Below are 22,627 nucleotides of genomic sequence, written 5' to 3'. Positions count from 1 at the left end.
TATATCCTGTTGCTGAATGCATGATCCATAATTTTGTTTCAGTTTGAGCGCAAAATTATACATTACTGTCGTTCGGGCGTTTTCTTTTTGCACATTTATCTTCTCTTCTTTGAACAGCTAGTCGACTTACGTGTCCTCCCGCCACCCAATTCTAGTCCAATCTCCATTAGTGCGTACGTGCCCTCCTCATCATCATCATACGAGACACACAAGCGCTAATTATGCACCTTGAATGCGTTGAACAGTAAAAAGAAGAAGGAAGACGACGTGCCGCTAGGTCTTCCGAACCTTCCAAGCAGCGATACAATGGCAACTCAGTAAGTAGCCGTCCATATTTCCCTGCCCAGTGCAAGAGGGAACGACAGCTGGACCATGGAAATTCGCTTCGCTTTTCGTAGGTTGCCAGAATCGAGTGTAATACGAGGCTATGTAGGGATCCATGCTGTCAGCCGGTACGAGCGCTGATGTTTGCCTAGCAGTGTTAACTTCTTGAGCGCAATGTACCAGTGAAACATGCTTGACTCACTCTTGTCCTGTGCTGGAGTGCTGGAGTTCACTGCGTTAACTTGTTCCCACTCTTCCGATAGGCGACGCAGGTTCCTGTGTGTTCATATGGCTGTCGTCATTGGAGGCCTGCCCGCAAACGTTTCTCCCTAAATGGTGGAAGGCAAGCTGAAGTCGTGTTGTTTGCCAAATATATGGATGAAAATGTCAGGTTTGGCGACGCTAGAACACAACCATGGGAGTCCTATGGTACCTAAGCTGGTCCATGGTCATCACTAGCCCACAGTGTTGTAGACGACGGAGTAGGTCACGATGATAATGACGAGCCTTCGAGATATGACACGTCCGTGCAGCGGTAGATGGGCCGATAATCGGGAGGTTTGAGCACGCTTATATTTATAGTCACGAATGGATAACTGAAAAATTTGAGATGGAATGACTGTTTATTATGGAATTCTGACCAGGATAGCTTACATTTAAAAGAAATAAAATAAGGTTATCTGAGCGATTTGGGGCGGAAGGAATTCTGAAATACAATAAGAATTGCTAGGAAAACTGTGATCACCTTGGCAACCTTCTTGTAGCTTGAATGTAATCACACAGATCGTCAAACGCATCCTTGTGGTTGAAACTTAGCGCCGAAGCTCAAAAGGAGAGCAGGATAAAAGCAGTAAAATGTAATCGAAGCTTACGAATAGGAGCTCCAAGTAGCCTTTTCCTTTGTGCTATTAGCCGGCGGCAGAATAAAAATAGCAATCGATAAATTCAATGCCCGTGCGAAAATGGCATGCCGGGAAGATTACTCGACCGTCCCTACGTAAATATAGGTTTAGAGGTGGGGGGGATACGGCGATGTACTTCCGTAATTCTTCCAATTGTCGTAATGGGCACCACTAATATCTCCAGATAAATCTGAGATGTTGGAAGTCGGTCAAGGAGATTATTGACGCTTCGATGGCGTCTCTATGTATTCAAAGTTTCTGATATCTTATCGCCGCGCGGCAAACCAATACTGACAGAGTAGAAAGTATAGTCCATTCAGAGACGATCGCGCTTGCGAGTCAGTCATCTCATTTAGGTATAACCCGCTGTGGCCCGGCAGTCATAGTATATTTGATAAAATTGAAGTGTAACGGAACTAATGACAGGAACACTTTAATAGTGGTTAATTTGACGAGGCAGTAAGCGAAGCACAAATTGAAAGAGAACCTGTAATAATAGTGGCAGTGACTGAAATAATGTGACGCGTATGTGACGCCCAGATATTTAAGAAATTTAGCTTAGGTAAGGCATATTTCATTGTAAACTAACAAAATAAACGGTGGATTTGTTTATGGAAATACCAGGATTGCACTTTCATTCACGTTTAATGTCACGTAAATATTCTGAAGCCATAATTAACTCATACACATTTATTTCTGCAAAGTCTGGTATAGGGTATGTCACTCGCGGACACAAAAAATGCTGTGTCATCTGCTTATACAAAATTTATACAGCCTGGCAAAGTGGCATTGACCTCATCAATATATTAGATAGGGTTGGAGATAAGACTGGTCTTTGGCGAGCACAGCGAGATATGCTTGTATTTTGCCGAAGAAAATCCATCTTCAGAGCAACGTAACCCTAATCTAACCGATTGTCTTGTCTTCACCTGTCTCTGCAGTGTCAGCAGCCCCGCTCTCTTATGATGGCTAGAGATTTCGCGTTTCCGTGACTGCTGTCCTCTGAGAACGGCACAATGAAAAGGCAAAGGACAATGCGAGAAGGCTAGATATAATGCGGATAAAGTTCGCAACACGATAAACATAAGATATGAAAAATGTCAACGAACGAAATAAATCTTGCCAGGGTCAATCAAAGGAACACCGTAACAAAAAATAGAAAGTAAAAGCTAGCGCGCAGAACAAAAGCAGCAACAAAAGCAGCATTTGCCGGCAGCCGGGTAAATCCCTAAAGAACAGTCTCGTTTGGGGTTGCACGAAGCGTTGCCAGATAGCACAACGTGTCCGTGTAAGACGAGCAGTTGTGTGTGACGACGACAAGATCGGACACAGCCACGACGGCACGACGACGATGACTCAAAGACGACGGCGACGGCGCTTGCTCAGCACGCCGCTACATACGTACCCACGCCACAGTTTTTGAGTCCGTGGCCTCCGAGAGGTGTGCGCGCTGTCGAGAAGACCCTGCTCAGCGGCACAAAGTTCTTTGCTCGAAGCCGTGGTTACCCTACCGTGGAAGAAGCTGGCGCGTGTGGAGATGCTCTCGCTTCTGTAAGCAAATTGTTGCTAGGCGACGAGAGGCACGCGCCAATTATCCCAAAACCATTGTTGTCACGGAATAAGTTAGGATACGTACTGCTACACTGCTACGTTTAAGCTTTCTTTCTTAAGCCGCGTAGTGGATAGCCGACAGTTAAATCCTGAATGATGAAAAATGTAATGCCAGCATTACGGGGAAGCCATTTCTTTGATGTGCGCGAAATTTATTAACAAGCACGTCCCCCTAGCTCGATTTGGGGAATGCTGTATTTCTTGAGGACATGCTGCAGCGCACAATCACAAATGATTTCACCTTAGTGCTAATAAAATTCGCTACGTGCCAGAAAAAAACGATGGTGGTAATCTCTTTGGTATCATTTTGCTCATCTTCCTGCGCAGCATATGAAAGTTCAAAATGGCGCCAGCGCATACTGAAGTAGGCGCACGGCCAGCATGTCGCAGCAACTCTAATTTCAAAACCGCGCATTCAACTGCAATTGAACATGAAACTGTTCGGGCGTATAGATATTTTGCAGTCGTGGGTTTCGGCTATTATTGCGGGCGATAGGATTAGTACATCGCAATTATTAGTCAGCGTCTGTTGACATTGTACGCACTGACAACTGCCAAAAAGAAAAAAAAAAGCAGGCACGTGTGCCCTGATGGGCAAACTACCCCGCTTTTGCGCCGTGGGTGCATGGTCGACATCCGGCCACCAGACACAATCTCTTTTCAAATTATGGGGACCCAGACGAGCTGCAGACAGACCACAAGTGAAACAGGGTTTGGGCACGGGCTAGTTGGTATTCCATTGCAAACATCATTTACAGCGCGTACATAGACAGGGACCAACAGAACGACGAAGACGGGGAGGGGGAGGGCACTTTTGTTTTGGTGCTTGGTAAATATGCGCGCTACTCAACATAAAGATCAGTTGGAAGTCATCGCTTTTCTTCATCGTTCTGTTGGTCCCCATCTATGTATGCTCTGTAAATGATGTTTGCACAAGTGAAAAGCGGCTTGAAAAAGGTAAAGAATGCTTGACGTTGAAAAGTTCAATTATCGCGTATCTAACTTTGTTGCACCAGAGACTGTAAGCCTTGATCGGAGCTTTAATGACACGTGATCAGCGAAATGTTGAATTATGGCTGCGCGCAGACTTCCACTGGGCGTCCCTGCTGCCGTGACCGTGCGCGACCTGAGGCTGCAGTACAGCAGCCGAGCACCTCCCGTCATCAACGGCGCAAACCTGACCGTGCCCAAGGGCGTCATGTGAGTGCACGTCATCGTGGCCGGCGATATTCCACGCCAGTGAGCGGAGGAAGGAAATGGACTAGAAGGAGTGAGCGTGACGTCAGACAGCTAGCCTCAGCCACGCCACATCCTCTGACGTCACCCCTCTCCCTTATGGGGGGCCCGTATGCGCGTTGACTTTTGGAAAGCAGGCTTGGCAAATATTTGCCGAAACATTCCAAGCACAGTTTGGTTTGCGGTAGCTCTTAGTGGACACCCGCTCCACCATCTGCTCGCGCCCCACGTTCTCCGTATACTCTATACCTGCGACGTTCTCCCTAGAAATTACCGCCTGCCTATGTCACCTGGGCCTTTATTTTATTATCGCTATGGCTAGGCTTTGAAACTGTCGCGTGATGCTCCTTACCAATATGTTTCCTTTCTCCGTGACAAGAATCATTCGCGAGCAAGATGTAGTTGGTTTGTTGTATTGTGACTTCCTCTTATTGGATCTTCAACTAAACTAAACCGCGTCAAACCACAAGTGAGATAAAGAAAGAAGACGCAAGAGCGTTTCTTGAGTCTTTTCCCTCTGTCCACTGTAGTTTGACGTTGTTTAAATTCATTGAAGATCTACAGAGTGGTGCAGTGGGCGTTTCTTTTGTTAGGTCTTAATCAGTGGACATTTGCTAAGGGGCCTAGCACTCAGCACTTTCCAAGATTTTCGATGGCGCGCCTCGATGTAGAAGTTTCCCGAAAAGGTTGAGCGCGAGACATTGTGTGCTTAAAACGAAGCAAAAGCGCGCCGTTATAACTACGATTAGCTGCACAAAAGTTCGCTAACGCCTGTTGCATGGCACCTCTTTATATGCAATAGATGCAACCTGGGAGGGTGAGGAAAACACACACACACACACACGCACACAGACGCACACACATGCACACGCAGACACACACACGCACACGCACGCACACACACGCGCACACACAGGCACACACACATGCACAAAGACAATGAACGCTCGCTGCACAAGCGGAGCATGTCTCAGGAGGACATCTTGCGTGTTGCTACTGTAGCGCCAGTGACAAAGAAAAAAAAAAACCACACAGACGTCTGAAGTGTGTGTTTCTGTCACTGCGCTGCACTATGCATCATGCCTGGTTTTCAGTAGAAGAGTGCTAAGTTGGGCATTTGGTCCAGCATCGACATTCTGAAGGAAAAAAAAAAAAAGACAGCGCCGGTTACAAGTGCGGTGGCGGCTCCGGAAATCAAACGCACGATTAAATCATACAACGCGAATACACTGGTATATGAACAAGAACAAAGGGACGAAAATACTCTGGCGCTACCACAGGGGTCATTTGACGTAGAAGACGACTGACACGCGTCGGTGACCCTGAAAACGGCGCTTATGGAAGTTGTGCGACGGTTGCCGAAGATAAGTGAGTGTCTCCTATGGGTATGGACGGTGAATGACTCGCGCGCAGAACGTTGCAACGACCGAATAGCTGGGTGTTGAGGGATTGAGTCGCTTTTTGTCGCACCATCCAGATGGCAAAAGCTTCTTGCGCACTTCCGGCCCGCTCCTTGAACAAGGGCAGCTTCGTGGCTGACTCCCGCGCCGTACCGGTTGCTTAATCGCGTCGGCACGACGTGACTGTCACGCTAACAGAGTCCATAGCCCTAGCGACCGGTCGAAGCAGGCTACCGCGCTGTGGTGCCTCAATGTCACACTGTTGTATTCCCGCGAGTTGAAGTGTTGCCTCGTCGGGGCGCCGGCACGAGGGGTCTACGGAGTAGTCCGACTGTCGAGGGAGAGAAGAGAACTTGCATGGATGAGGACCAAACGTAGACTGATGTTTGGTCCACGGAAGTTTTCATGAGCTTTTGGTCCTCGTCCATGGAAGCTTTCAGCGCTCCGCGCCCTCGACTGTCGGACTACTCCGTAGGCCCCGCGTGCCGGCGTTCCGACGAGGCAACACTTCAACTCGCGGGAATACAACAGTGTGACATTGAGGCAGGACAGCGCGGCAGCCGGCTTCGACCTTTAACGTTGGTCTGCGTTTACTCCCCCCCGACCATGGAAGTCTTCTGCGGCGCTCCGCGCCCTCGACAGTGGGACTACTCCGTTAGACAAGACGGGAAAAGGAACACGGCGCAGTACATTTACCAGGCTGAGCGCTGCGTGACGCTAGCGGTCAGAACAATGTAAAACTGAAACTGAACCCCCGTTAAAGAAAAGTGAAGCTATCTCCTTTGCTTGAAAAAGCCAGATAGCTTAATGCAGCCAAAAGTAGGCATCGTAACAGTGTTATACAATTACTTATGTTTCTAGAGGACCGGTCCATTTAGAATAAGGTAAAGGGGGTATGACACCCAATTTTTGATCACAATCTGTGTTGTGTGAGGTAATCCTTGTGCGTTCACGAACGCGTTGGCAAAATTTTAGCACATATGAGCCAGCACGTAATTTGCAATTGAGTTTTTTCATATTACACTGGAACGGCATAACAGTCGAGCAACAGTGGCCCATTCGTGAGTCGTGACGTCAAAAGCTGCATGCTTGCCGAACGACCGTGTAAATTCCGGCGAAGAATTCGTGCTTCAGCTGCGCGCGCATGCGGGAAACTTCTGCATTGTTCAGCTTGCCATTGGCATTGCTCGATTTGTAGCAGCTGAAACAACGCCACCGCGGGGCCTATGTAAGGCTGTGTGGTGGCGGAGCGAACAGAGCAAGGAGTGCGGCGTATCCTTCTTCAGGCTCCTAAAGGAACCCCTCGAGCGAAAGACTTGGGAGATGAGTCTGGGCAGGAAAGACTGGCACCCATCTGGCACTTTTGATTTGTTCTCGGGGCCCTTCACACCAGACAGCTACAACGACGATTTGCTCCTGCTCGCCGAATTTGGGATAACCATGAAAATGCTGAGGCTGCGGCCAGACATGCCGACCGTGTTCGCGCACTGACCCATCCAACAGGCAGTGCGACGGCCAGACGTTAGCTTTGCTGTTTGTTTTTATTTCTTCTACAGAAATCGTGTGCAATAAAGCAAGTTCAAGGAATGATTCAGCTAAAGTACATCGAGGAGTATGCTTGTGCCGCAGACACATGTGCGCGGGCATTTGTTTACATATGCCGCACGCAACTACAGAGGGGAAAAAGTAGGTGGGAACGCGCTCCAGCTTAACAAAAATCGTTGTTTTGCTGAGTACGGATCCGAGAGACATGCACGCATGGAATACATGCCAGCAATCAATCTAACAGTTTGCATTGTGCGAAGCAGCGCCAGACTTCGTCTCCCATGAACGGCTGGGTAAGCAGCCCTGCGCGCGTGAAATGTGATGAAATAAAGCTGTAGTACTCAACAGTTCGGAAAGGCATCCGCAGCATCACGCTCAACACAAATTTCGCCATCTACGTCGATCACGTTTACTTCGCTGTCTTCGCTGGCGCGCGCAAAAGCCGGCGCTCGCAAATCTCGGAGGCCACGTATCGTCGCTTGATCTGGTGGCTATGGGTTCGTCGAAGTCGAAATGCGCACCGTATACGACGCCATCGCTGCTTGTGCTGCTTAAAGATCCGTCGCTTGCTTCTTCACGCGAAGTTCGCGGTGTCGAGGAACGGCAGCTATGCTCCGACCTCACGTTGTGCGGTGGCTGATTCTGTAGCAGACGATGGCTCGATTCAATGCAGCACATGACGTGACACATTGCATGGCAATATAGTGGTCCGCGCAGGAGGGCGAAGCCGGCAAGTCCTAGCTCATATTTTGTACAGAAATGTGCTTTTACTGCAAAGTCTTTACACGTGTATAGCCATAATAGACCCTCTACTACAAACGGAGTGTGTGCAGCCGGAGAACCTGTACTAGCAGGAACTGGAAGAAAAGCTGGAAAACCATCCTCCAGCGATGGGTAGTCACTGGCATGACTCCTTTCATCTATATATGGTCCCACGAGAATCCAGTCGTGCCAGGTATTTCACCAGTTTGGAAGCATTTCAACGTTTGCCGTTTTCAAGCTGCAAAGTATTTGGTCCTATCCTGCGGATAATCTTGAACGGACTTCAGGTTTTTTGACCAGGCTTTCTTGAGTTCCTTACTCGCACAAGATCTCTTGGACGAAAATGATTGAATTTTGATGCGTAACGACAGTCTACGTACGTTTTGACATCTTCCTGTCTTTGTATCACTCGTCCTTGCACTTCGTGGCACAACTTAGGAGAAACTAATTCCGAATGGATTGGAGACATGTTTGCGACATCCAGTCAAACTCTCGGTTGACGACTATGAAGCAGCATAGCCAATGAAAACCTGTAGTCGTATGTGGAGTAAACCTGTAAATTACCAAGTATTCTAACCCCGCGGACCTAAGGTATCGTTGTTCCAACATAGCAATCTGTATTAATTCCTTGAGGACGTGGTTGAATCTTTCTTGTTGGCCGCTTGCCTGCGGGTATTAAAGTGAAGACAGGAAATGCTTGATGCCGCTTTCTTTCAGGAAACTGAGCGGGAGGAAATCGTGGTCCATTGTCGGACACATTAGCATGAGGGAACACTTCTCTATTGATTAGAGAAATGAGACAGTGGATGATAGCTTCGGATGTGACTGAAGGCATAAATGGAACTTCAGGCCACTTGGAATGGTAGTCGTCAACGACTAAAGCAAAACGTGCATACTGTGGCGCACGATCTAAAGGATCTACCGCATTTGCACGATTCTACCGCGCCCCCGACTGTAACGCAGTTATTTTACCTCCCAAATATCCCCCGAAAATTACTTGGTGCCGATTCTACTGCGCACATCAAGTAGCGAAACATGAGTCGACGCGTAACACGTGCAAATTATCTTATGGAAAATATGAAATCACACATACGCACACACTCGAATCGTAGCAGCTATTCGCTGTCGAAGTCCAACGACACCTCTTTTAAGCTGACTGCTGACTACAGAAAGTCATCAGTTTCACAGGGTGGCTCACGTAACTTGAACCAAGGATGACAAAAAAAAAGTGGTTAGCCGCAGCTGAATGAAACCAACGGCATGTGGTATGACGTCATGTGGCGCTCCTTAGAGTATGTTTTATATTCCGCGTAATTAGTCAATTAAGTTTTCTTGCTTGCTTGCTTGCTGCACTTGCTCGACACGTCGCCCAATTTCTTTGGCTTTCTTAAGCGTCGGCGTTGGTCCCTCATACAGAAGCCTCTCGCGGTTTCTTGTAGACGCGACTGTTTGCAGAATTTGGTCACGGAGCGACTCGTCGTGCTAAGGACCGAACGCGCAGGGTGGAGCCAAGTGATGTAGCGAAGTCACGAAGTCTTGGAAAGATTCTCCAGGTTGCTGCCATCGGTCTCTGAAGATGATTCGATGGACGAGGCAGTTGGTGCTGTCTTCCTAGTGCATGTCCAGCATGCGGATGATATCCTGGAACTATATGTTGGTAGGGTCCGCTTGAGACGTTAAAGCATAACAAAGGCGTTGTCTTTCGAAGCCTAAGTTCCACAGCCTTCTTCCTCTCGTCCGGTAAAGTACCGCCTCCTGCCTTTAGTAGAAACATGTGGAACGAGTGCTGCCACATTTTGCAGGGCACTGCAAGTGTACCGGGCGCAGCGAGGGAAGGCAGCGGCGGCGGCGCAAACGCCATGGTCCTAACGCCAGACCAAGGAGCAGTAGACGTTGCGGGCAGGGTGACGTCGGCGCTTGCAGTAGTAGGTTGCAAGCGTAGAAAAGTTTCACTTCGTCACCAGTAGTTGTATTCTCATAAGTTTCAATTGCCTCGACGGGGCAGCCGGAACGCGATGCCTATGGAGCATGCCAACGGCCGAGGGCGCGGAGTGCCGCAGGAAAGAGAACTTATTTGGGACGGGGACCAAACGAAGACTGACGTTTATTTCACAAGATGGGTGGGGGAACACGGCGCAGTACACTCGCAAGATTGAGCGCGGCGCGGCGCTAGCGGTCAGAACAATCCAAAATTGAGACTAACCTGAGGGTATAACAATGTACCACCACAGTTTTTCTGTATACACCGCCTACAAAAGTTGTAGACGATGTATACAGAAAACGCCAACAGATGAAGGACAGGGTAAAGAACACAGCACACAAGCCCGGCGGCTACTTGTATAGGTTGGTGGGATATCCTGAAGATGAAAAAAAAAAAGAAACACGGAAAAGAAAACTTGGAAAGTACCAATCTACGCACAGGGCAGCGTCAGCCCCGTATGTTTCTTTTGTCTATGTTTTTATACTCCGTTTGACCTCGAGCGTGTCTAGTACGGGTCTGCAGTCAGAGATGCAGTTGTGCCAAACGTGTATTACTGATCGTGGCGGCCTCTCGATCGCGCCTTGGAAACCTCGCGCGTGCAGCTACGGCCTCCTAGGCGCCAGCGGCTGCGGCAAGACGAGCCTGCTGAAGTGCCTGGTCGGCCTGTGCAAGCCGAACTCTGGCACGGTGCTGGTGTTCGGCAAGCAGCTGCACCAAGGACTCGTGCCTGGACCGGCCGTGGGGTTTATGCCGCAGGTGCGCTGCTAGACGCAAGTCCAGAACCCTTTATACGAAGCATGGCTGTTCCAGTGTGTACGACATGTGTGCTTTCTGCGCAAATCAACGCTTGGACTTTTTTGTTTTGCTGCCGATGAGCTCACGAAAGAAGCCGTAATCGCGGGTGTTACCAGACTTAAGGTTAGACGCGTGTTTCGTGTCGCCCACGAGCCTCTTCGACAGCTTCCTCTGCGCAGAGCAAGCCGTGTCGGTCTACGAAGAGTCGCTAGACTAACTGGTGCACGTTCAGCATGGCGAGCAGCGCAGACGAGACGGGTGGCAGGATAAGTGATGCAGAACAAAGTACAATGCTTGTATTGTCTGTATCAAATGTTCCGCAGTCTGCGCTGTTCGTCATGCTACAGCTAAAACTGAATGTAACGAAACCCGATCTTATGAAGTTCCCGATCTAACGAAGAAATTTACATTCCCCGGCAGGTATTCATAAGGTTCAGTGTTATCATCAACCCAAATGAACGAAACAAACTTGGCCGAACTCGATTTAACGAAGTTTTTCCTGAAATAACTGATTAAAAAAAGAGAGGTGACTTCATTCTAATTTTGACGCATATGGGTGCTTCTTCGAGCGTGCGCTCTAAAGATATGGCGTTAAAACATCTAGACGCCTTGGTCACGTCCCTATAGGTTTGTTTTGTAGAGGCTGCATGCCGCGCCCATGAACGGAACAGCCGACTCCACACCGCTTCGGTAGCGGTGGCGGTGGTTGCTTTCGTTTCATGGTTTATGCGGCAGATGGCTGGATTAGCGGCAAATACAATGCCGCGCGGTAGCCTTTGCGTGTCGCTACGTTGCAATTTTTAGATATTGAAAGACCAAAAAGCGACTTTCTTGATTTTATGAACTTCCCGATTTAACGGAAGAATTCGAGCGTGCTCATCACTTCGTTAAATCTAGTTTAAACTCTATTACAATAACAGGCACCGTAATAAAGAGCCATGACGCATCAAAGAAACCTTTTCGGAGAGTCATAACCACGGCTCAGTGCAACTAGAGCGCAGCTGTTTAGCGTCGGGCTTTCTGCTTTAAAACCTCAGGGCTCACTAAGCATGGTCATTGCCTTCCGACCCAAGAACGTGACGTGACATGCGCCGATGTGTTAAAGTCTTGCATGCTCAGACCTTAAGATGCACTTCAAAGCATAATGGTGGGCACCGGCGACATGCAGCCGGCTGCATTGCCTCCTTGAAGCGCACCGACAAATTCGCAGCTGTTGCGGGTTCTTGCTCGCACGCGTGCTGTTGGGACGAGCATCGCGAACGTCGGGCCGCCCGTTCTAAGAATTTGTTTAAACGAGTGACCAAAGGAACGCGCGAAATAGAAGGAGTCGCAGGCGTGAAATTGGATTGGATTCACAGGGCTTTTCGGTGAGCCAACAGAACTGAACATTGGCGCAAGAATGCCCCTCTGTGCTCTCGCACCATCTCCCGCGGTGCCACTGAGAAGCGTGAGAGGCTCTGTAGAAAACTTTCCATGCAGTAGCAAGCGTTTATTTCGACCGCAGTAAAATGCTCCAGTAATATCGTAACTGTATATATCGGTGCGCTCGAGCGAGCAGCAGAATAAGGCGTCGATGGTATTATGTTCTAACGCGACTACACCGCCTACAGCGCTGTTTGCGTGCGGTCGAACTGCAATAAATCTTGTCGTTTCACCGTTACATGACATTTCGAATAAGTATAGTGCCGTTTTGAATTGTTCGTTTGTTTTAGAAGACATTAGTAAACTATGCGTAAGAACACTGCACACTCCTCGCGAGTTTTTATGTGCTGCGCATTTTGTTTATCTGCATGTATTAGACTCTCGTTCTTGAAGAGTCGGGCGAGCAATTCCTAAGACAGCGGCTCGTATGCACAACACACAAGCACGCAGGCACAAGTCTGGAGCGCTGCAACAGAAACGATCTAACGCGCATGCCTCATACATAAAATTTCATGTCCTGCGTAGTATTCATTTAGGCGACTGCTATATGCGAGCAAGGTTTTCGTGGGAGAACGGAAACAGTAATTCTTCCAACACCTGTGGTCGGGCATCTTACGCGCGAGACGCACGGTACGTGTGTAAAGTAGAACATCAGCGGTATACCTTCTGTGCCATATCGTACTCTCTAGTTTGTATATATATACAGGGAGGCTGAACATGCGCGCCATTTTGTTCCGGTACATGTGGTGCAGGAGCTCGCTCTGCACGAGGACTTCACCATCGCGGAGAACATGTACTTCTTTGGCCAGCTGCTGGGAATGCCGTGGGAACTCATCTACACCAGGATAAACTTTCTATGCTCTTTCTTCCAGCTGCTGCCCGCCAACCGATTCGTCGAGAACCTCAGGTAAAGCTCCACACTGGATTTTACGATGTTTGCGCTGACGCATTTCGCGATGCAGATTGCCATCACGGATTTTGTCAGTTTGACGAACACGAAGCAGTGCTGAGACGCAACAACGCCGGCACACATTGTGGGCATTGTTTTCAACTTCTTTTCATTTGCAACCAATATCTCTCAATTACTTCGTGCGAAAACCTGTTTCCTTGTGTGAGCTATAGTCGCGCTACTGCAAGGGCCGTGTGCATGAAGCTTTAGTTTGTAAGTGCTGTTTGCCATCGGCCGGCCGCCTTCGATTGTAGTTATGTCGGACATCACGATTTTCTGGTATCGGAATTTTTAGTGAGTCCGGGCGCAGAACTGGTGCAAGTTCGGGGCTCTAACGCTCCGTTAGCACTAGACATCGGTGCAGAATGATCTACTGGCAGTTGTAACTTTATGCATTCTGTGATACATTTTTTTTCTTTGCATAGGTTCTAAACAGTGCACACATTGTTAACTGTGTCACCGCGGCTGGATAATAAATAAGGTGCGGCCTACCGTGTGCATCGAAAACGCTGCCTTCCGCCCCTTCGCCACCAGTCGGGCACTGTTGTCTGAGACATCGGCACAGAGAGATGCGTGAGGAACGCGCTGAGAACGCCGACGCCCGTGGAAACCGACGCGTCCTGTGCCCGAGAGCTGGCGCCTTTCGGCGCAGCCAAGTGGTCGAGAATGCAACGACGGCTGAGACGTTCGCTCCAATTATGTTCCGCCCGATGCACTTGATGTCCGACTTAATTTCTGCTTTCAAGGTATACCCTTACAGTATCAACAATACGTAGAAGGGACGACAATGGCTAGGTTTGCATTTACGCGGTTCAAATAAAGATTTTGCGCATGCACCGCTGCGCTGGTCTTGCTCAAATTTTGCAGAACGGTCGCATTTTGCGGTCGACTTCGTTTAGTATAATACTTGGCACACTTGATTGCCTGATTTCTGAGAAAAAAGTGGAAGTTTGCCTGCGCTCATGGGAATGCGAGCTGCTGCCACGACAGCGCAAGCATAAACATGTGTCGCCACTTGTCGCCTTCTGCAGAAGGCAGCGTTTCAGAAAGGCCGGCGCTGGGTGCACGCGCGTGGCAGCAGACGACCCCAAGTGGAGTCCGCTGCTGCCACGCATGATGACGTCACAAAAAGAAAACTTAGTAAAAAATACATGAAATGCTAACGTTATCGTTTTGTTGTTAAATACACTACTTCTAAATAAATAAAGCATTTATTTTATGCTGCGTTTCAAAATCGAAAATGACTGTCGGCGCCTACACACGCGTGCACGCAATGGGAGGACCGTTGCGATTCCTTGTGGCTGTGTGGTGTGTACTGTAGTATTGAATCACTGTGTAATATCGGCGAGTACGAATAATGTTGCCGTTACGAAGCTACAGAAGCTTCGAACGCACTGTGCTGCATCCATGAAACTGCACGACATGTCTCCTCATTTGGACTGTCGGTTTCGAAGAGTCGTGGTAGCACAGCGCCGACTGCATATGGTGCCGACACGGATCATGCATATTGCAGGGTGTGTCGTATGTAGCGATTCTTTAAGTTGTGTGTACGCCTTCTGGCAAAGTCGGATGCCTGTTTGGCCTTGGACACCACGTCGACACACTGCTCTCGAGCTCGAAAACGCAGAAGTGGTGCGCGTCGGCATTGACGTCGATGTAGGGTGCATACACATTTCCAAATCGCTGTGCAAAGTAAGGGCGCCTTTTGTCGATGAGCAAAGTGCATTCAAACATTTCGCGTCGCCTTAAGCACGCAGAAGCCTAGTAACGAAAGCCTGGACGTGAAACGTGAATCTAACAGAAAGGCCTGTTCCCGCCTGAAGGCAATGTCAGCAAGTGTCTGTGACGAGTGTCAAGTGACTCACACGAGGCTGGGCGTTGAAAAGTGTGTCTCGAGTCCCGCTGCTTCAGTTTGGCCAGGGCCCAACCCGCTTTCATGAACCATTTGAAATGCCCAGTGTATTAGTTGCTATAGATTGTGGTGCAGTGAGACAGCCATTCCATAGCAGCCATGAAAATTACCTGTGGAAGTAATAGTAATGCGATAGGCTTTCGTGGTGATTGTCATTATGTATCACATGCATCGGAGTGCGATCATTTACACCCTGTGCTCGTGTTTAGATAAATGCTTTATCTTCTGAAGCAATATCTGCAACAGCAATCTTACGAAGGATGAAACATTTGTGTTTTTTTCCGCGATCGATGCACAACACTAAGCGGCAACTGCAGCAACAAGCATTTGGAACGAGTTTAAACGTTTTTACCATAACAGCAAAAAGTTCTGCCAAACTGAGAGCCCACATATGCTCCATTCACATCAGTAAATTCAACAAACAAGAGCAACAGCACTGAAAAACGTAACAGGGGCTGCACAAGACCACACCACCAACCATAAACGCGCTCCAAGGCATAAAGAAACGAGCTGCTCCAGCGTTGCGCCCAAGTGTGGCTCGAGATCGCAAGCTCGAACACCATCCGGTTCTTCCAGCGCAACTAACTAGAACAACATTCTATCACACAACACAGTAAGAAACCGTAAAATTGTGTTTTAGCCAAGCTGAAACACTGAAGCAGCTCCAGCAGCGCGCGCAAAACTATAAACCGGAACACGCCATACTTGTTTAAACAACGTCATCATAACTATGACGTCACTTCCGTGCGTGGCAGCAGCGTTTTGGTATGGCATTTCGCTTCTACCACGCGCGTGTCACCAGTTACCGCCTTTCAGAAAAGGCACTCGCCGGTTCCAGGAGAGAACCGGTTTCACGGCCGCTGCGAACGGACGCGCCGTGTATGGGCTCCTGATTCAAAGTCCACAGCGACCGGACATTTCGACCTGAAATTCTCAATGTCGCCACCATCGTATCCGGGAAGGTGAGCCGCCCATTTTGAGCCCACCCGGTTGTCGCTATGCCACCCGGGTCGGATTTTCCGGCCTTTTCTCTGTCTCCCCGGTGCACGCCCGAGCTAGGCCTTTTTTTTTTGGCCTCGCGTCCGTGGCCCCCCCCCACACTCCACTCAGCCATGGAGTAACCAAGTAAACGGCACTGGCACGGAGACCGTCCTGCGTCTCCGCAAACAGTACTGCCCGGCGACTGCTCCTCACTCTCCCCAAACGGGACCCAAGGGCGGCGACGGCCGTTCAGCCGCCGAGGAATCCCGAGCTGCGGCGCCGCCAGCCGCGCAGCGCCGGCTGCGTCCGCGACGCGCGCCTCTCCCGCAACTCCCGCGGGGGGACCTCAAAATCGTAGTCCGACCACGCGGCGGTTTGGACGTGACCAAGGAGACCCCTCGCACGCTCTTCGCAGCAATTTTGGATTCGACGAAAATCCCACTGCAGAAAGCGTTCGCTCAGGACCAGGTGCGGCTGCATCCATGAAACAATACCTTGACCATCAGCACTACAGAGGAGGCTCGAGCTCGGGCTAATGCCCAAATCACGCCAATTCGCATCGGCACAAGATCAACTCATTTCTTCGCATATCTCGCTCCGCCCAATGATGCCGTGAGGGGCGTCATTGATATGGCCTTCAGTGGTGAGTAACACGGTGAAATCCTGAAAGGACTTCCCTTTAATCCTGAACTACACATTATTGACTCTCGGCCCTTCGGAAAAAAGCGATCCATTATTGTCACTTTCGCCACCGGCCCTCTGCTCAAAGCTGTCCGCTCCTGGGCGGATATTCCCATTTGCTTTTCTCATTGACCCAAAACGGAGGCTTGCTATAACCACCGCCGTATCGGACACTACCAGGATGCCTGTCTAGCCCCAACTAGCGGATGTTGCTACTATTGCGGTGACAAACACCCGCCAACGGAACCCCAACCTGTACACCCAAGTGCATTGTCTGTGCGGACGGGCATCATAATGGGAATATTCAATGTAAGTACCGCAACGCCCGCCCGCCACCACGCACTACCCAGCCAACCGCCGGACGCCAGACAAGAACCCGGGAGCAGAAGTCAGTCCCGCGAAAGCCATCGCGCAGTGCAAGCACTGCGCGCTCCACCTTACGTGACCGTAGCCACAAGTCCTGGCAGGACCTCACATGGGCTGACCGTGCAAGGAGATCGCCGCCTGCCCCCGCCCAGAAAATTCTGGACCACAATGAAGGGGAGCGCCTTGCCCTGCGGGAGGAGGTAAGACGCCTCATAGCCCTCTTTCTCACTCAACTTCACTTCCTACTCTATCACAAACCAACACCGCTCCCTCTCAATCACCCCCATAAAAAAAAAAACTTGTATCACTCCCTCACCCCCCACCTGCGGGCTGATCGATGTCGACTCCAAACTGAAAGACCTCTCCCACCAATTCGACAAAAAACTCAGATATTGAGGTTTGCCTGGAAAGCAAATTCAAAATTGGAGGACGCTTAAGCTTCGCCTTCAAAAGTGGAACGCGACAGCGTTCCCGTCGACCCGCCAAGGGGTGTAAGACAATGGGCTACGGGGCAGCCATCACTTGCGAGGCGCCCCGCATCGGACGCGGTGAGCGTCGAGCAACGCAGCGTTCCACGCAGCAACAAAACGTGCGCCTGAGCAAGCGGAACGAACCAAAGAACTCGGTGTCTCGGAGGGGGAAATGATGCACGCCAGCCAAACGTCGTGATCGGCACGGGCAGAGAGATAGACAGATAGTGATCTAAAGAAAGGAACGACGCTTGATTCTGCAACCCGTGAGGGAGCAAGGCGAAGCGTCGTCAGGGGAGAGAGAGTCCGGGCCGTGACCCGCCTCGCACCGCTCCTCGCTCAGCCCCAATGCGCGCGTGGCGCGCCATCTGTCGGGCCAGCGCCGTACATGGAGAGGAGGGGGTCTTCTGTGTTTGCCGCAAGATGGCTCTGCGTGTGCGGAAAGCGCGAAAGAAATGTAGCGGAAACGCACTTCGCTACTCGTGTAATTGCGACTTCTGTAAGTTACATGTTCATAATTACCGATATACACCGCAGTATAACTTTCCACGGCTCTATTCCAAGGCAACACCGCATTCACTAGAGGCGCGTTTGTACCGCTTTGAAGCATCGAACTCGTGGCTGAGTGATAGCGTCTCCGTCTCACACTCCGGAGACCCTGGTTCGATTCCCACCAAGCCCATCTTGGAAGTTGCTTTTTATTTATGAAGTGCCTGCCGTGATTTATCGCTCACGACCAACGCCTCGACCAACGCAAATCGTGTGTGCACAAGATGCAGCTTGTCTTTGACAATCAGATTTCCCGTCTTAAGACGGCAGGGTTCCCTGACTCGATGGTAACGCCAGTGGTGGAAACCCTCCTGCAGAAGGTAAAAGGATCTAGGTGCAAAGCAAGGGTGAGGACGACTTCTATGGCCATAAGAGCTGAAGTAGTGCCGTATATTCACAGGGTCGCTCACAACCTAAGGAAGGTGGCAGGCAGGTTTGGAGTCCCCCTTGTCTTTTCAGCACCTCCCGTGATCCTAAAGGAAGGCTAGGTTGTGGTAAGAACCACACCAAGCCGTATGCCAAATGCAATGTAGGAGTTGTGTATGAAATCCCCCTGGCGTGTGGCAAGTCCTACATAGGGCAGACTGGACGGTGCCTAAATGATCGAGCCAGGGAGCACGAACAAAAGTTAACGAAAGATGAATTGGCGCACTTACCTGCGCACTGCAATGCCTGTCGCTGTGCACCTCTTTTTGAGGAGATAGAGTCTGGGGAGAAGCCATGACCAGACTGCACGTGAACTGATGGAGGCTTACCACATAAAAAAGAAAGGCCAAGATTGTGTTAGCGATACCTCCATTATAGTTGTTTCAAGCGGAAAGAGATTTTTTTGATAATTGGTTGCCACGCTAAGCTGATGTGCATTCTTGTTTGCTGCGATCTGCGCATGTTCTTTTTGCCTAAATATGCTCACTGGCTGCTATGAATAAAACAGTTGAAAGTTACCGCCCGTGCTGTTTATGTGTTTTCTTCCTCTGTCCCCGCCTTGTTTGCGGTCAATATGATTTGCAGTAAATACCAACTAGGCCAAACTGAAGTTCTTCTGAACGCCGCCGACGCCGACGACACCGGCTTTTCTGCGACACGAGCTCCTTAAAGGGCCCCTGAAACGGTTCGGACAAATTTTGTAGGCGCATAGGGTACAGCTTAAGTAGAACATTCGCACCACAATTTAAGTGAAGCGTTACGTATTAATGGAGTTACAAGTGATTAGAAGTTACCCTCCTCCCTAGCCATGCCTTTCCTCCTCAACTCGCTCGCCGAGCGAGCGGCGCTAAGCTCCGCCTTCACTGGTCCTGCGTCACGATGCGACGTCACATCGTCCACTTCCGGTTGTTGGAGCACGCCTCCTCCCGCGCGAGACCTCTCCGCTGGCCGCTTGGCCGTCGACCGAGAGCCATCGAAGCAGCGTGCGTTGCGAGCATTTTGTCGTAGCGCCGAAGGTGGCCGGTATTCCGGTAACCACAGGCAAGCTGGTCATTTCGGCAAATGACTGGAGGCATGAACTCAAGCTGATGAAGGAACTTCAGAGTAGACGTACGTGAGCAGCCTGATCGGTCTGCACTGTCCAGACACTTGTTGGCGCAGCGCTTAACCAGTCAAACGAAGCGCTAATATTGCTCTAACCAAGTGTAAAACATTTTAAACATTTATAAGAACAACGTGTTGATGATTACACTCCTGCGAAAAATACACACCAGCAGCAAAGAAGAATGCACTTCGTTGCTGCTACTGTGTATGGTTGAGCTCTGTGCCACCAGGTGGCTGCACCGTGCAGACCATTCACATTTACCTTTCTGCTCATCTCATGGCTCATCCCGGCACAGTCAAGCGGCCAGACCCTGTCCCCTTGCGCTTGTGTTTGCCCTAATACCGCACTTGCGAAACGCTATTGCGTTAGTAATCTTCCGCTGTAAAGTGACGGCCACAAACGCGCAAATCCTGGCGCCTATCGGATAGCCGCAGTCCGATGCGCAGCAGCCAGTTCGCTCGTATGCTGCCTTGCAGAGGGACACGATTTCGCAACTTCACATCTTTCCAGTCGCTACGTCTGCAGCCCACAACGAAACAAGGGTGATTCATCGTGCTCACGAAAAGACTGGTCGACACTGACGGCGGAGCTCTCGTCAAAGACTGCGCACGTTGTAACACAAGCAGACGACACTTGCTGTGTGCCGGAAGTGCTCAAGTGTACTAAAAAACTATTCTTGTGTATTCTCTTTAAGTTATTTTCTTTTTACAAAAACAAAGTAACTAACATTCCAACTATTACGAGCATCATTTGTTCACCATAAAGTTGGAAAAATTATCGACCACGCGCCCTGGTCAGCCAATCAGATAGCGCGCCCATGTGACGTCATATGGGTTATTTGCATCATATGGGTAGGGGCGGCTTAAAATTCCGCCGAGCAGTGCGCTGCGATCGACAGCGATGTGCATTTTTAAAACCTTATAATAAATTACACGCTTTACGCAGAGCACTTAGATGTGTCAATTAATGATCAGAATGACCTACTCTAACGACTCAGTACGTTTGTAGAAAATCGCCAAAATCGTTTCAGGGTCCCTTTAACGCTGTCGCGTGAATACCCTCACCTCTGAACTCACCACGAAAGTGGAGGCGCACATGGAACGCTGTATGGAATCTATACTCCAGAAGATGGTCGACCTCCTCGAAGCACGCCTCACGCAGCTCCTTCTGCTCTCTACCACCCGTTTCCCCACAGCACAACCAACCGCCACAGAACCCCCACATCCCTATAGACGCCAGGCTAACCCATCTCATCTATCCCCCTACACTCCAATATAGCGGGACGGGGCAACAATAACTCCCTTCACATCATAAACTGCAACGGACGCGTCTTCCGGGACATGCGCGCGCCCCTGCAGCTTCTACGTCCTACACTTTCCCCAACGCCGCAGGTCTTTCTTCTCCAGGATACCGCCAATCGGGCCACACTCCCCAGTTACAACCTCACACACTCTGACACCACCAACCGACCCAGGGCGTCCACACTTGTGCTGCACCGCATTCTTTCACACAACACACATTACATCACGTCCCTGTGTGATCACCGAAATTATCCATCCCACACATACAGTCCCATCCATCTTTATTGCCAATATCTACCACCCCCCGTCCCAACCGATGGCCTCGTTGGACTCTCCCCTCCGAGAGCTGCACCGCCTAGCAGGGAAGCACCCCGTATTAATCGGTAGGGATTTCAACAGTCAGCACACTGACTGGGGATACAAAACAGCCACACACTGAGGTCGCAGGCTATGGCTACTCATGCAGAACCTCCAACTTTCCGTCCACAACAACTTTCAGACGCCTATGCGAATCGCCAACAGTGTCAGCATGTACACTAGTCCTGATCTGGTGATCAGCCGCTCCCTCCGTGATGTGACCTGGACGAGAACGCAACACACACAAGGCAGTGATCATAACATGATAGAAGTCACCGTCCCACTCAAACTACCCCGGCACACCTACATGACACACAAACTCATTAACTGGGACGCTCTCCGCACCGCGCGCACTGCCCTCCTTGACAACCCCATAACCAACATCAACGACTGTGTAGACTCTTTTCAAACTGACATCCAACATCATACGCAGCAGATTGAAACAACCACAGACACCCCAATACTAGACACCAGACTCGCACACCTCTGGGAGGCCTACCACAACCTCCTAGAAAGGTGGAAAAGGGGTGAACGTAACAGAACACTCAAACGCTTAGCCGCTTTGCAATCTCAAATTCAACTACATTCGGAGTAACTCTGCCGCTCTAATTGGGGGCAAATATGTGACGGCATCGCCGGCAAACTGAGCACCAAATGGGCTTGGCACCTCCTCCGACTCCTCATCCGACATAACAGAGGCGGAGCTCAGAGCAGCCCTCATGACTCTCCGCGCCAATTTCACGCCCGGCCCCGACCAGGTCACCAACACAACGCTTCTGGACAATCAATCGATTACTCGCATCACGGAGTACTTCAACCAGTGCTAGAAAGAGGGCACCCTCCCCCAGTCCTGGCGACACGCGAAGGTAATCTTCATTCCGAATCCCAACAAACCACTTACACTCCAAAACCTTCGCCAAATCTCGCTAACCTCGTGTCTCGGAAAGCTTTTCGAGCATGTGTCATCAGCGAGGCTCCCACAGCACATGGCAGACCGTAACTTATACCCACACAGCATGATGGCATTCCGCCCCCATTTGCCCACACTAGACGCCATGTTGCAAATCACCCATGACCTCCTCGATGCGCTCATTCCACGCTAAACCAAGGCAGTCCGGGCTTGCGATTTATCCAAAGCCTTTGATCGCGTTGAACATCACGCAATCATGACTGCACTCTCCCCACTGAATGTGGGCGCACGTACGTACACCTACATTCAGGCATTTCTCACATACTCTCTAAAAAGCGTAGGCACCCCGCACGACTCTGTCCTCTCACCTTTCTTATTTAATATAACTCTCATCCCCCTAGCACGACTATTGGCAACCGTTCCTCACCTGAAACATACTCTCTACGCTGATAACATTACGCTGATAGCGCCATACAGGACGCCATCCAAGCAGACACCAATCTGACCCAAAACTATGCAGTTAGCTTTCTTTTTGCCAGAAAAGTCCGGGCTGCTGTGCATTCGTACCGAGAACCGCAACTCGCCCTGCTCCACCATCGTTATCGAACTGGGCGGCAGACCGGTACGAGAGGTCGAAACTGT

At 50.1% G+C, this 22,627-nt stretch overlaps 1 protein-coding gene across 5 annotated transcripts in view; it reads left to right on the top strand.

The window, feature by feature from the left end:
- Window positions 1-219: 219 nt before the first annotated feature.
- The window catches only part of LOC135912549 (ABC transporter G family member 20-like), a 157,394-nt gene continuing 134,986 nt past the window's right edge, over window positions 220-22,627 (top strand). For all 5 annotated transcript variants that reach the window (XM_065445044.1, XM_065445026.1, XM_065445053.1 and 2 more), the window contains exons 1-4: window positions 220-317; window positions 3,924-4,037; window positions 10,364-10,517; window positions 12,731-12,885. In XM_065445044.1, the coding sequence (XP_065301116.1) occupies window positions 307-317; window positions 3,924-4,037; window positions 10,364-10,517; window positions 12,731-12,885 (434 nt within the window). In that variant the 5' untranslated portion in view covers window positions 220-306. The remainder of the gene's footprint in view (window positions 318-3,923; window positions 4,038-10,363; window positions 10,518-12,730; window positions 12,886-22,627) is intronic.

This window comes from Dermacentor albipictus, chromosome 1 (assembly GCF_038994185.2).
Source record: "Dermacentor albipictus isolate Rhodes 1998 colony chromosome 1, USDA_Dalb.pri_finalv2, whole genome shotgun sequence".
Taxonomy (NCBI): domain Eukaryota; kingdom Metazoa; phylum Arthropoda; class Arachnida; order Ixodida; family Ixodidae; genus Dermacentor; species Dermacentor albipictus.
The sequence above is the reverse complement of the archived record's forward strand: the minus strand, read 5'-3'. Positions and strand labels throughout refer to the sequence as shown.